The following is a 14,124-nucleotide window of genomic DNA, read 5'->3' as shown; positions in this document are numbered from 1 at the left end:
TCTCAACCACTGCGCCACCAGGGAAGCCCAATGTGTACAATTTTATATGTGGTATTATACAATTCAGTTCATCACTCTCAACTTCTGAGAATTTCTAACTACTAAAGACTCAACAAGGGGGCTTCCCTGGTGGCGCAGTGGTTAAGAATCTGCCTGCCAATGCAGGGCACATGGGTTCGATCCCTGGTCCGGGAAGATCCCACGTGCTGTGGAGCAACTAAGCCCATGTGCCACAACTACTGAGCCTGCGCTCTAGAGCCTGAGAGCCACAACTACTGAGCCTGCGTGCCACAACTACTGAAGCCCGCGAGCCTAGAGCCCATGCTCTGCAACAAGAGAAGCCACCACAATGAGAAGCCCACACACCGCAATGAAGAGCAGCTCCTGCTCTCTTGCAACTAGAGAAAAGAAAGCCCACACGCAGCAACGAAGACCCAACACAGCCAAATAAAGAAGACTCAACAAGGAAGAAAATAAACTCCCTGCTCTAACAGAGCTTACAAGCTACAGGGAGAAGACAGACAACAATAAATATATGATGATAAAATTTGCTAAGAAGAAAGTAGAGTAAGGAGTAGACCCTGACAGTGGGGGTAGTATTTCAGCTATGGTGGGGAGGGGAAAAAAAAAGCTTCTGATGAAATAACCTTTCGGTAGGGTCTTGAAGGAAATGAAGGAATCAGTCAGGGGGATATGTGGGGAGAGTGTTCCAGGCCAACATTAGAAACCAGTACAAAGGTTCTACTGGGAATGTGGATGTCTGTATTCAAGGAAGAATAAAGAGGCCAGAGTGGCTGGAATGGAGAGAGTGAGTGGGAAAAGTATTAGATGAGGTCAGAGAGTGAACAGTAATAAAAATCATGTAGGATCTTCCAGAACCTATCACACTGTATTTTGTTTGGTCATTTAAATTGTTCTTCTCTCCAACTAAAGAGTCTCAATCTATCATCAGGGACCATGTTTATCTAATTTGTTATATTCCCCAGAGACTAGTACTATGCTTAACACAGGATGGGTATTTAAATATTTATGAATTAAATCAGGTTAAAATATAAATCTAGAAACTTCCTTTACCTATTTGGTACATTCAGCAGCTTTTACACTGATAAAAAAGGCTACACTTAGTGGTTGAACAATCATTTTTAGTTAGTGGACGGCTAAATAAGCTAGGTGATTATCTGCCCATTGGCTTTCACTAAAACAATGGCTGCTGACTGACCCTGTTGTAGATCTTCTTCTAGATCACGGCAGAATCTAAAACCCCACTTCCACATCCCTCTTCAAGAACCAAGCAAAGATAAGGAACTTGGGTATAAGAAACCTGGAATGGGAAGTTATAAAATACGGGGGAAAATGGCAATTCAGCTTTCCTGAAATCTGAGGAAGTTGTTTGCACTGAGTCCAAAAACTCTTCATTGTCTACTAAGCTTGATCAGAGAACCACTATAGTTAAGAAAAGGCAATGTTGTAGTAGCATGAAGTTGCAGCTTACTCTAGGGTTAGGTTCTAATACTGGCTATTTCAAGATTTTGGATTCCTATTGGTAACTAAATATTTGCAGCATGCATATGGCACATATATGCCACCTCCTGACAAATATTAACATCAGGAAGCAAAGAGACAGCCTACCCGGCTCTTTGGTGGGGCTGGTGGCAGACTCTGGGAGGGCTCACGCCAAGGAATGCTTCCCACGACTTCTGCTGCCAGTGACCATGTCCCCCCGGTGAGCTGTGGCCACCCCAAGCCTCTGCAGGAAACCCTCCAACACTAGCAGGAGTATGGATTACGTCAAAGCAGTCAATGATGGAGCTGCCTAGTGGGTTCCTGCTTCACTAAGCTCTACATCTTGGTGTGTGTGTGAGGACCTGACTGTATCGTTAAGGATCTACCTTCCCAGGACTTCCCTGGTGGCACAGTGGTTAAGAATCTGCCTGCAGGTGCAGGGGACACGGGTTTGATCCTTGGTCCAGGAGGATCCCACATGCCACATGCAGAGCAACTGGGGCCATGCACCACAACTACTGAGCCTGCGTTCTAGAGCCCACGAGCCACAACTACTGAGCCCTCATGCCACAACTACTGAAGCCCGCACGCCTAGAGCTCAAGCTCTGAAACAAGAGAAGCCACCACAATGAGAAGCGCGCTCACCGCAATGAAGAGTAGCCCCCATTCGCCACAACTAGAGAAAGCCCTCGTGCAGCAATGAAGACCCAACACAGACAAAAATTTAACAAAATAAAAAAAGCAGCAAACAGAAATGTCCAAATGATATCCAATCACTAAAAAGATCTAGATATATCTTATAAAATTTTGCCAACTGTACAACCACATCATATCGCAGTCAAGAACAACTTGGTACTGTATTCTCATCTTTTAACTCCACATTTTCTAAACACCAGCTCTGTTATATTCAGTAACTGCACATTGTTTCTAATGATCAAAACTCACTACCTATCTATTATTCCTTTCTCAAAAGTATAGTCTTACTAATGAATTATGTAGGATGCCTATTAACTAAGAAATTTAAAATTCAGTAAAAGCTTGAATTGTATGATAAATGGAAAGTGCTAACTGAAACATAAAGGCACAAATACACATAACACATGATTAAAAGCCAACTATAACTATGAAAAGTAATTAGAAATTTTGTTAATTAGCACAGAAAATTAATGTTCAAAATTACTGTTTGGGGCTTCCCTGGTGGTGCAGTGGTTAAGAACACGGGTTCGAGCCCTGCTCCGGGAAGATCCCATATGCCGCGGAGCAACTAAGCCTGTGCGCCACAACTGCTGAGCCTGCGCTCTAGAGCCTGCGTGCCACCACTACTGAGCCCATGTGCCACAACTACTGAAGCCCACGCACCTAGAGCCCCGTGCTCTGCAACAAAAGAAGCCACCTCAATGAAAAGCCTGCGCACTGCAATGAAGAGTAGCCCCTGCTCGCCGCAACTAGAGAAAGCCCACACATAGCAACAAAGATCCAACACAAACAAAAATTAAAAAAAATAAATTAAAAGAAGCAAACAACCCCCCCCAAAAAAAGAATAAATATTTTAAACAAAAAACAAAATTACTGTTTGCTCTAAACCTGGCAGCCTGTAGAACCACTCTAGTCTTCAGCTTGTTTGATTTGGCCAGAACAGTGGGTCTTTGTCTGTTTATTTTGTTTTAATGTAAATTTGAATGCTTTTAGGAAGTGCAGGTATTCTGTATAGCACTGAGCCTAGTTTATGTTATTTGTCTGGCCCTAAAGGTATTTAAATTTGCACAACCTGTAACTGTAGGTGAAGATGTTTGATCTCTTATGCAAATTCTGAAATGACTTTGGAAAATACTGAAATAACCATAGTCCTGGACAAGTACTAATTTTTTCTCAGTGATACATAAATCATAAAAAAGTAAACAATGAAACATTTTTCCAAAAGGTATCCTTAGGTTCATCATTCTATTTTCAGAGATTCTCTGGGATTGAAAACACTTCAGAAGTGAACCACCCCAATTTTCATCATTTTACATGGAAGCTAACTGGGACCCAGAGAGGAAAAGTGACTTGTCCAAGGTCTTACAGTCAACGGATAACTTGGTTACAAAAGTGTTGTTTTTGTTTTTTTAAATTTACTTATTTTATTTATTTATTATTTTTTGGCTGTGTTGGGTCTTCGTTGCTGCACGCGGGCTTTCTCTAGCTGTGGTGAGCTGGGGCTACTCTTTGTTGTGGTACGCGGGCTTCTCATTGCAGTGGCATCTCTTGTTGCGGAGCACAGGCTCTAGGCACGCAGGCTTCAGTAGTTGTGGCTTGTGGGCTCTAGAGCGCAGGCTCAGTAGTTGTGGCACATGGGCTTCGTCGCTCTGTGACATGTGGGGTCTTCCCGGACCAGGGCTCGAACCCGTGTCCCCTGCATTGGCAGGCAGATTCTTAACCACTGTGCCACCAGGGAAGCCCCTACAAAAGTGTTTTGAATTTATTTCCCCTAACAAGATTTTTATTTCATCAAGGGAAAGACTAGTGTTTCTGAGTATCCTGAGCCTTGTTCTAACACTCTGCTCAGCAAGTATTCAACAAGTAGTACTGAGATTTGCTCCCAAATGGTGAACTAAGTTCTTATTTATAAACAATCATAACCCAAATTACACAATGTTGTATGCCAGTTATATCTCAGTAAAGCTGGAAATAAATAAGCAAATAGAACCCAGTTACAGTTACACAGAAAGAATAGATTCCTGCTCAGTAGCCATGGTATCTGTTGAATGAATGAATGAAGAAATAAATGCAATTTCAGTTCAGTGGGTATGCTTGTAAGTCAGTGAGCCTTCAAATGGATAAAGGAGCCAACAGGCACCACAATGGATAAAACTTAACCTCCCAAAGACACTAGCCTTAAACAAGGTCTTTGACATAGGAGAAACAGGCTCATAATCCAGTTCCATATGCCTGATTAAGGCAAAATACAGCATTAGCCTAGGTGAGCGAATTATCAATTCCTTTCTTAAAAAAAAAAAAAATCAATCCTCATCACACCTGAAATTTTGGGCTATAGCTCAATCCTGATTCAAATGTTTTCTAAAGTAATTCACAAACATATTACTTCAGCATTTTTTCCACATTTAGACAGAATATCAAAACCCATCATTCTTAGGGCAGTGAAAATATACTGTATGATATTATAATGATATGTCATTATATATTTGTCTAAATCCATAAACTTTTCAACACTAAGAGTGAATCCTATGGAAAACTATGGACTTTGGGTAATTATGATGTGTCAATATAGGTCCATTCTTGGTGAAAAATATACCATTCTGGTGATAATGAGGGAAGCTATGCATGTACAGGGGCAGGAGGGTAAGCAGGAAACCTCTGTACCTTCCCCTCAATTTTGTTGTAAACCTAAAGCTGCTCTTAAAAAAAAAAAATCCTCAAAAAAGTAAAAATTAATGAATTAATGTTAAAGAAAAAAAACATCATGGCCATATTCTCTTTTCCAAACATAGCCTACAGCAGGGCTCAACAACTTGCAACACACATGCTTCTGCCTGGGGCATCCAGTAAGGAGGCTTTAGAAGCCTCCACATTCTAGAGACACGCAGGGCTCAGGAAGCACAGCTGTTCTTAGTTACTGCCTTTTTTTTCCCCTTTGCTTGAAGGAAGTTCAAAGTTTTTTCTTAAACTTTCATTAGCAGGATCAAGGTTAATGTGGGTGGGAGTTCTTGCACTTAGACTATTCTCCTTCTTTCATCTTCGACTCACAGTCATATCATGTTCCAACTAAGTTCAAGTGGTGGGAGATTTTTTTGCTACCTTCCTCCTTCTCTTTCCATTTAATATTCTACATTTCTTTTTCATTTTTCCCCCCCTTTCATTAGGCAGAACACACAAGCTCAAACATCTCCTCCACTCCCTCCCACTTGTTCTTTGGGAAATGAGCAAATGGTGCTTGCACTTGGCCTAGGATAAGGGTAGAAGAAACTGAGCCCAGGATAAGGGTGGGGTTAAGTTCAGCACTGGGGACAGTGGAGAGTAGAGGTTAAGGAAGAGAGGCCAAGATCTGCAATTTTATTTGGATTTTCACAATAGTCCTCCTTTCCACTTAGGAACGCCAAAATTTCACCAGGACAAAATGTATAACCCTAAATTTAAGGTGTTCCTTCTCTCTTATGTTATAGTATACTTGTGAATTGGGGACGGGAGGTATGTTAATTCAGATATTGGGAAAGCTACAGTAGAGCACTCACACGTACACAACACCTGCACAACATCCACAACACTTGCTGGAATCTATCTTGTACTCATACAGGTGCAACCTGGGCAGGTGAGGGCATTACTGCCCCATGGGGCAACACTTGCCAATGGAGTCAGAAGCCAGTGGGTAAATGCTCCCATCTGAGGTGCATTCTACACAACTTTTGGAAAACTGAAGACCCTGGCAGTTTTCAGCCCAGTTGCACACAATGGTGACTGACTTAATAACATATCCTCGTAGCAACTTTCTCTTCCTCTCTGTTTTGTTTTCCCTAGCCCTCAACTACTGGTTCCTGAGAATCTCAGGCCCTCTTTCTAGGGGGGGTTCCCCAGGCTAAAACAATAGAGATGGTCACAAAACTGGGAGAATCAGCTTTCTAAACACATGAGGCTCACCATTTGTCCCAGTACAGAAATCCAATACTTTAAAGATCAGCATGCATTTCCCACACACAAGCAGGATAAAAGAAATGGAAGAATCTATATGGAACCAGGACTCCACTACATTTCTTTCTATTTTTTTTAAAAAATAATTTTATTTATTTTTGGCTGCGTTGGGTCTTCGTTGCTGCATGAGCTTTCTCTAGTTGTGGCGAGCAGGGGCTACTCTTCATTGCAGTGCATGGGCTTCTCTTGTTGCGGAGCATGGGCTCTAGGCAGACAGGCTTCAGTAGTTATGGCACGCAGGCTCAGTAGTTGTGGCACACGGGCTGAGTTGCTCCGTGGCATGTGGGATCTTCCCAGACCAGGGCTCGAACCCGTATCCCCTGCATTGGCAGGCGGATTCTTAACCACCGCGCCACCAGGGAAACCCATCACTACATTTCTTGATATAAACATGTCCCTTTGAAAGCTGGGACAGACAATTTGAGAATAAAAATCATGGTCAAAACTCCCTATACTCTTCTCTATGGAACTGTTGCCAGGACCCACCACTGTGTCTCCAAATAGGGCACAATGTGGCTGAGATGATGAAAATACGAATTTATACCCCCCAAAATATACATCTTCTGTATCCATTCCCCATTCCGCAGAAGAGTTGGATGACAGGAATAAAGAATCTAAGTCTGATAGTGCTAAGTGTTTCAGGATTAGAAATGGGCTGCTAATCTTTAACCTCTAGCGGAGGAAGGCAAACACAGAGGATTTACTCACACATCATTGAATTCCTCCAGAGACCTTGCAGGTGTGAAAACATCCAACAGACCAATCACCTATAAGAAAACATAAAAATCAAACAGTAAATAAATACTGAAATTATCCATCAGGTCTTAGTCATTTTTTTTTTTTTTTTTTTTTTGCGGTACGCGGGCCTCTCACTGCTGTGGCCTCTCCCGTTGCAGAGCACAGGCTCTGGACGCGCAGACTCAGTGGCCATGGCTCACGGGCCCAGCCGCTCCGCGGCATGTGGGATCTTCCCGGACCGGGGCATGAACCCGCGTCCCCTGCATCGGCAGGTGGACTCTCAACCACTGCGCCACCAGGGAAGCCCAGGTCTTAGTCATTTTAATAGGAACTAATTCCAAATCCTGCTCTCAGTTCAATAACATTACATTATCATATATTTAATAACTCCAACTTATTTTTTACCCAAATTATGCTTTTGTTTTTTACTTGTTAAACGTCACTTTTCATAATAACTCATTTTACTACTAAAATCTTCATGTCTTTAGAATTTGGTCACATATAACCATTAGCTTATCAGGAAGCAAAAAGATTTAGGACTCTTGACTTACACATGTACTGATAGGCTAATGATTAACAAACAGAAAAGAGTCATACTTCTACAGCTGTTGTTTCAGTATCATTTTTCTTTTTAAAATATATTATTATTCAATAAAAATCACTATATAGTCTTCAAAACTGACATTTTTAAAGCCCCAATATATCTTCTCAGTATATTCTTGGTATTATTCTTATAATATTCTTAATATTAAGATTATTAATCACTATCAGGTATTTAGATCAGACTATAAAAATGAAAAAAAAAAGCTATCTTTATACAAGGATAAAGCAAAGAGCTACTTAATACTCAGTAATCCATGGTCTTTGAGCAGTTTTTCTGGTCATGACTTTACACTGATTAATTTAATATCCCCCCCCTTCCCCAGTTCCTCCTAAAACCCAGACCACTCATTTCCACAAAGCTAGGCACTAAGAAGGCAAACAAGACATATAATTCATGTGTAATATGTTCAGCAAGATTTAAGGGAAACTGGAAATGGAAAAAACAAAAGCTAAATGGGCTTCATGAAAACTGACCCATGACCGTGGACTCAGTAAAATATACCAACACTCAAAATATTATCATGAAAAAGGGCACTTTTTTTTTTTTTTTTGCAGTACATGGGCCTCTCACTGCTTGTGGCCTCCCCTGCTGCGGACCACAGGCTCCGGACGCGCAGGCTCAGCGGCCATGGCTCACGGGCCCAGCCACTCCGTGGCATGTGGGATCCTCCCAGACCGGGGCACGAACCCACGTCCCCTGCATTGGCAGGCAGACTCTCAACCACTGCGCCACCAGGGAAGCCCAAAAGAGCACTTTTAATTAGAATGTTACACCACTCATCCAAATTATCAACTTTTGGCTTCCTTGGTGCCACAGTGGTTAAGAATCCACCTGCCAACACAGGGGACATGAGTTCGAGCCCTGGTCCGGGAAGATCCCACATGCCTTGGAGCAACTAAGCCCGTGCGCCACAACTACTGAGCCTGTGCTCTAGAGCCTGTGAGCCACAACTACTGAGCCTGTGTGCCACAACTACTGAAGCCCACACGCCTAGAGCCTGTGCTCCGCAACAAAGAGTAGCCCCAACTCGCCGCAACTAGAGAAAGCCCGCATGCAGCAACAAAGACCCAACTCAGCCATAAATAAATAAATAAATTTATAAGACAAAAAAAAAAAACAACCCAAAAAACCCACACAAAAATATCAACTTTTAAAAGCAATTTCAGGGCTTCCCTGGTGGCGCAGTGGTTGAGAGTCCGCCTGCCAATGAAGAGGACACGGGTTCGTGCCCCGGTCTGGGAGGATGCCGCAGAGCGGCTGGGCCCGTGAGCCATGGCCGCTGAGCCTGAGCATCCCGAGCCTGTGCTCCGCAACGGGAGAGGCCACAACAGTGAGAGGGAAACAAATTTAAAAAAGACCTTGGAATTCAAGAATAGCTTTTCAAGTCTTTGCATCTTATTGCAAAGGAAAGGCACAGTTATCCATCATCTCCTTATCCAGACAACCGTACACAAGAAAACGAAAATTACCTCTAATTGTACTACTGGTTACAACTATCATTAACATTTTGAGATACTTTCTTTGATTTTTCTGATGTACATAAATTAAATCAGGGTTATACTATGCATACAGTTTTATATCCTGTCTTGTCACTTAACAAATAATGACTCTTCTCATGTCCTCAAATGTTTTTCAATAATATGTTCTACCATTTGTATATACCATAATAAAACCAAGTTCCTATCTTTGGACACTTAAGGAACACTGCAAGTATATGTGCATATGCGTGCATGCGTGCATATATACATCTTGTATTTTCTTCCAGAGAATAAATTTCAAGAAATAGAATCACAAGATCAAAGGACATCAATATGCTTAAGGATCTTAATACTGTCAAACTGTCCTCCATAAAGATGAGGCCAACTTACATCCCACCAATAGTGTTATCTATGACCTTATAATAGCTCTGAATAGTGCTTTAAATTAAGTCAAATCATTTTCTTTTTCCTTTCCCATCTAAATCATAATTGTTCTCCTTGAGTTTGATACAGTCCTGGCTTAAGACCTCTGGTCTTTTAAAAAATTAATTAATTAATTAATTTTTGGCTGCATTGGGTCCTCACTGCTGTGCAGACTTTCTCTAGTTGCAGTGAGTGGGGGCTACTCTTTGTTGTGGTGCACGGGCTTCTCATTGCGGTGGCTTCTCTTGTTGCGAAGCATGGGCTCTAGGCACACGGGCTTCAGTAGTTGTGGCACGTGGGCTCAGTAGTTGTGGCTCACGGGCTCTAGGGTGCAGGCTCAGTAGTTGTGGCGCACGGGCTTAGTTGCTCTGGGGCATGTGGGATCTTCCTGGACCAGGGCTCAAACCAGTGTCCCCTGCATTGGCAGGCGGATTCTTAACCACTGCGCCACCAGGGAAGTCCCAACCTCTGGTCTTTTGATTACTACCCCCTACACCCTCTTGTACTTCTGATAGCTGAGACCTAGAAGCCAATTTTATTCACCTGCTCCAATATTTTCTAATCACTGATTCTTGTTATTTGAGATGCCCCATCTTCTCAACAAGGAAACTTTAAAACAATTTACATTGTTTTACATTATTTGAATTGTGGCTTTGAAAATATCCTCAGATCAAAATAAAATTAAACTACTAGAGATCCAATTTACACAGGATTATTCATGCAAGGGTTATCTCAAACACACTAAAGTGAAACAAGTCCAAGCATTTTAAATAAAAACTCCCATTTCAATCTGAAAACACAATAGTATTTAGAATCAAACAGCTGTAAATTTGAACCCCCAATCAATCTGTGACTTCTTAGACCCATGAGCTTCTTTCTTTTACATTCCAATAACCCCAAAACATGGGATGTTGCCGGGCACACAGCAGTTCAATTAATATTTGTTACATAAATAAAAATATCTTCTCTGAGCCTCATTTTCCTCAGATGAAAGACACGTGTATATCATTGATTATTTTCGTAGTATTTTGGGGAAGATTATGTAGACTGACCAGCTGTGGATTACCAAAATAAATCGTGACCAGAAACTTCAGAGTTTTATAATGAATTGTAAAGTACAAATCACAGAAACAAACTATTTGAAGCAGCTACTTCCAGTAACAAAACATGACATATAAAGCTAAATTCAATTATTCAAATGATTAAAAAGTATGGCTGCAAGAAGCACAATGACTAATTTGGAAAAAAATAATAGAACAAAGCATATTAGCAAATACTCTATCAAGTTTTAATTTCCTTAAAAGGGACACATTTTATGACATTAAAGCCACTCATGTTACATCAAAGTATTTTTAATTTTTTGTGGGCTTTTACAAATATCCCTTCTCTATTAATCCTATTTATGGAGTATTAATCATAAGGAAAATACTGTAAAACAAAAGTTTCCCAGCATTAAAATAGATTTGGGGAACATTCCATAATTGATTCATTTCTCATTTCTTAAATGGAAATTTATTTTTAATTTGTCATATTTTAGCCTATTTCCTTACTCCTTCTGCCATTATGATTTCAGACGCTTTAGAAAGTAACCCAGGAATTAAATATTTAGAAAAGACGGTTATAGTATAAATAATCAGCAAATATCTCTGATGACTGTCCTACAATGACAAACAGAAGTAATATATCTTTATTAAATTGGTATACACTCACAAAACACTTTCTAAGTCAGTAACCAGTCAAAGACAATATTTATTGTATTTAACACAAACACACCAAAACAACCACTTGTTCTATCATGGTAAGATTAACTCTAAGGCTCCCAAATAAAATATATGAAAGGAGTCCCTTAATCATTAAAAGTTTTTTTTAATGTATAGCTCTCCAGGCCCTTAATTGTACAGTACCTACTCAGACAGCAAAAGGATGCAGCTAGCCAGCTGCTTCCTTTTAATCTTTCCTTAGACCAGATGTCAATGAGATCAAGGTCAAAAATTCAGTCAGGAATGGGCCAGGTAAATTTGTTCAGAGAGTAACATCCCCTAGCTCCTATAACCCATATGAAAATTACATATCTGTCATTCATTATCACTAATAAAAGAAATAAAATGAACTATGGATTTTAAGTCAGAGGCATTTTTGTGTAAAAGATCACATGTGCATTCTGGCACCTAAAAATTCTATTTGCTACCAATCCTTACTTAACTTTTTCATGAGTTTTAAGTTCCTGCTGCTGCTGTCTTTGGAGTCAAGGCAGCTAGCTCAAAGTTAGACAGTGGCCCAAAACAGTCATTAAAGAGAAAGAAAGAAAAAGAGGAAGAGAAGATAAAGGAGAGGAATTCCTCTTAAAATCCTCGATTAAACTTACTTGGAAGTCTTGGTTCTTCACCTGGTAAAAATACTTTTACACTGTACATACCTAACAAGCGTTTGTAAAATAGACTGAAATTCAGGAATTTTTCTACATTTAGTCAAAGACTTTTGGCCCCTTCCCAGTCCCTCTTCAAACATTTGCCAACAGAATGGAGAACTATGAACATTCAGCCATCTGCCTCCTTTTGTTCAAACAACAAATCACCATCTAAATACAGGTGACCCTCTACATCGATACAGTGAAAACCTAAACATTTTAATATAAAAAAGACTGCTATTAAGCAAACTGCTTATAAAACAATCTAGATAAATTAAAATCCTGTTTTCCTAATATGGTCAGTCCTCTTTAAATTCGCATAGCCTTTCCTAAATTAAGACAATTGTATCCCATCACTGTGGCCTCTTCATGTCTACAAATACAGAATGGCTCAAATGCAACCAGCCCAATATCATGTAAGACATATTTCAAAGTATCTCATTATTGAAAATTAAAATATAGCATACTAAATAAGGTTGTTGCAATGATCACTAGAAAAGCCAAGGCATGGATTCAGATAACCCAAAATAATTTTTGCCCTAAACATTGGCTTAAATTGACTATGAAATAAAGCAGAACAATAAATTACAGTGCTGGTAATCTTCTACAGTAGATGTTCTTAAATTAGCACAGACAACATCAGTGGGATCCTGGGGCCTCCTGGAGGTGCTTTGGGGTTCCATAAATGTTTGGCTTGCATTCCATTTTCAAAGTATTCTTAAAAAGCTATGACAGTATCTTTGTCACATTTATTAACGTGTAATGAAAAACAGCATACACACTCAACTGTGATAAAAGCCAAATGTAAACCCATCAGTTAAGTTGCCAGACCACCTTGATTTTATGCAGACTTCGGAATAAAGATTCTCCTGCCAGCTTTCTCCACATATCTCAACTTCTTATAAACATGTCACTGATTAGGAAGGCTGCAGCTCTGCACTGAACTTTTTAAAAACTCAAGTTTGCACATGGATGCTCATATAAAAATTATACCTAGGAATGGAGATAATCTGTGGAAAACAGGACGTTCTCAATAGTATGCAATTAAAACATGAAAATAAATAAGTTGCAGCTGTGATTACAACAGCTTAAATTCCAAATTTAAGTCACAATGCTCTCAATTTAGAAGAAATTTGTACTTTGTGAAACAAATGTATTTTAATACATTTTTTCTTACTATGAAGAAAAAAGAGTTCAATTACTGAAACAAAAATATCTTAATAGCCAAGTAATATACTGAAACAGAAAAATATCTTAATAGCCAAGTAATAAACTGAAAAATTGAATTTTTTTTCTACACAGTAACCACCAATAGGGTCAAATAGTTCTAAAAACTCTATGGCCACTGTTTCTACAATGGTACAAATTTTACAGTTCCTTTCATACAGCAATCACATAAACCCTTTCTAACTTGATTTTGAAATTCAGGAAAATAAGTGTCCTCAGTCAATTGTTTTTTCACTTTCAGTTAATATTCCAACTGCATCCATTTATTTATGCTATTAGGATTTTTAAGCACTCCTTTGCAGGACAGCATTGTTCTCAAATGTCCAAACTTATAGACAAGGAAACATTATATTTAACTTAAACAATGTCTTTGTCACATTTGTTAAAATCCCTGAATCTAGAAAAGCTGTCTTTTAAAAATTAAAAGGAAAAAATTATATTAAATTATCCAGAAAATAATACCCATCTGTGATAGGACATTCAGTGAACCTAAGGCACTCTTCCTCAAACTTCTCCACTGAAGAAACCCAACAACACAAAATACCATGGATTCCCATATTCTGATAATATAGTCTTAAGTAAACCAAGTAGAGAATACGAAACTTCTTTGTAATATTTTCTGTTAAAAATCCTTGTGAGTTGTGTTTTATCTCACAATATTCTTTTTTTTTTTTTTTTTTTCAGTACGCGGGCCTCTCACTGTTGTGGCCTCTCCCGTTGCGGAGCACAGGCTCCGGACGCACAGGCTCAGCGGCCATGGCTCACGGGCCCAGCCGCTCCGCGGCATGTGGGATCTTCCCGGACTGGGGCACGAACCCGTGTCCCCTGCATCGGCAGGCGGACTCTCAACCACTGCACCACCAGGGAAGCCCACAATATTCATTTTTATTAAAAAAAATTTTATATGCTTTTCCTCTAAAAATCTTTAAGTAAAACTGAAACTCCAAGAAGATGCACCGATTTCATCCCAAGGCTTTGAGTAATCTACCTGACATAATGCAGTGGTTACTAACACCCCAGTACAAGGACGGTCCAAGTTTGATGTACTCTAATGCATTTCC

The 14,124-nt window shown here is 39.9% G+C and overlaps 1 protein-coding gene across 4 annotated transcripts in view; it reads right to left on the bottom strand.

Annotated features, from left to right (window-relative positions):
- Positions 1-14,124, bottom strand: part of MAPK14 (mitogen-activated protein kinase 14) — a 72,713-nt gene that overhangs the window by 37,070 nt on the left and 21,519 nt on the right. For all 4 annotated transcript variants that reach the window (XR_003006030.1, XM_024765845.1, XM_024765846.1 and 1 more), the window contains exon 3: positions 6,895-6,953. Coding sequence is in view for 3 of the 4 variants with exons in the window: in XM_024765845.1 (XP_024621613.1) it covers positions 6,895-6,953 (59 nt within the window). In the remaining variant the exon portion in view is untranslated. The remainder of the gene's footprint in view (positions 1-6,894; positions 6,954-14,124) is intronic.

The sequence above is a fragment of the Neophocaena asiaeorientalis genome, unplaced genomic scaffold (genome assembly GCF_003031525.2).
Source record: "Neophocaena asiaeorientalis asiaeorientalis breed wild unplaced genomic scaffold, Neophocaena_asiaeorientalis_V1.1 scaffold46, whole genome shotgun sequence".
In the NCBI taxonomy this organism is placed as follows: Eukaryota; Metazoa; Chordata; class Mammalia; order Artiodactyla; family Phocoenidae; genus Neophocaena; species Neophocaena asiaeorientalis.
This window is presented reverse-complemented; position numbering and strand designations above follow the sequence as displayed.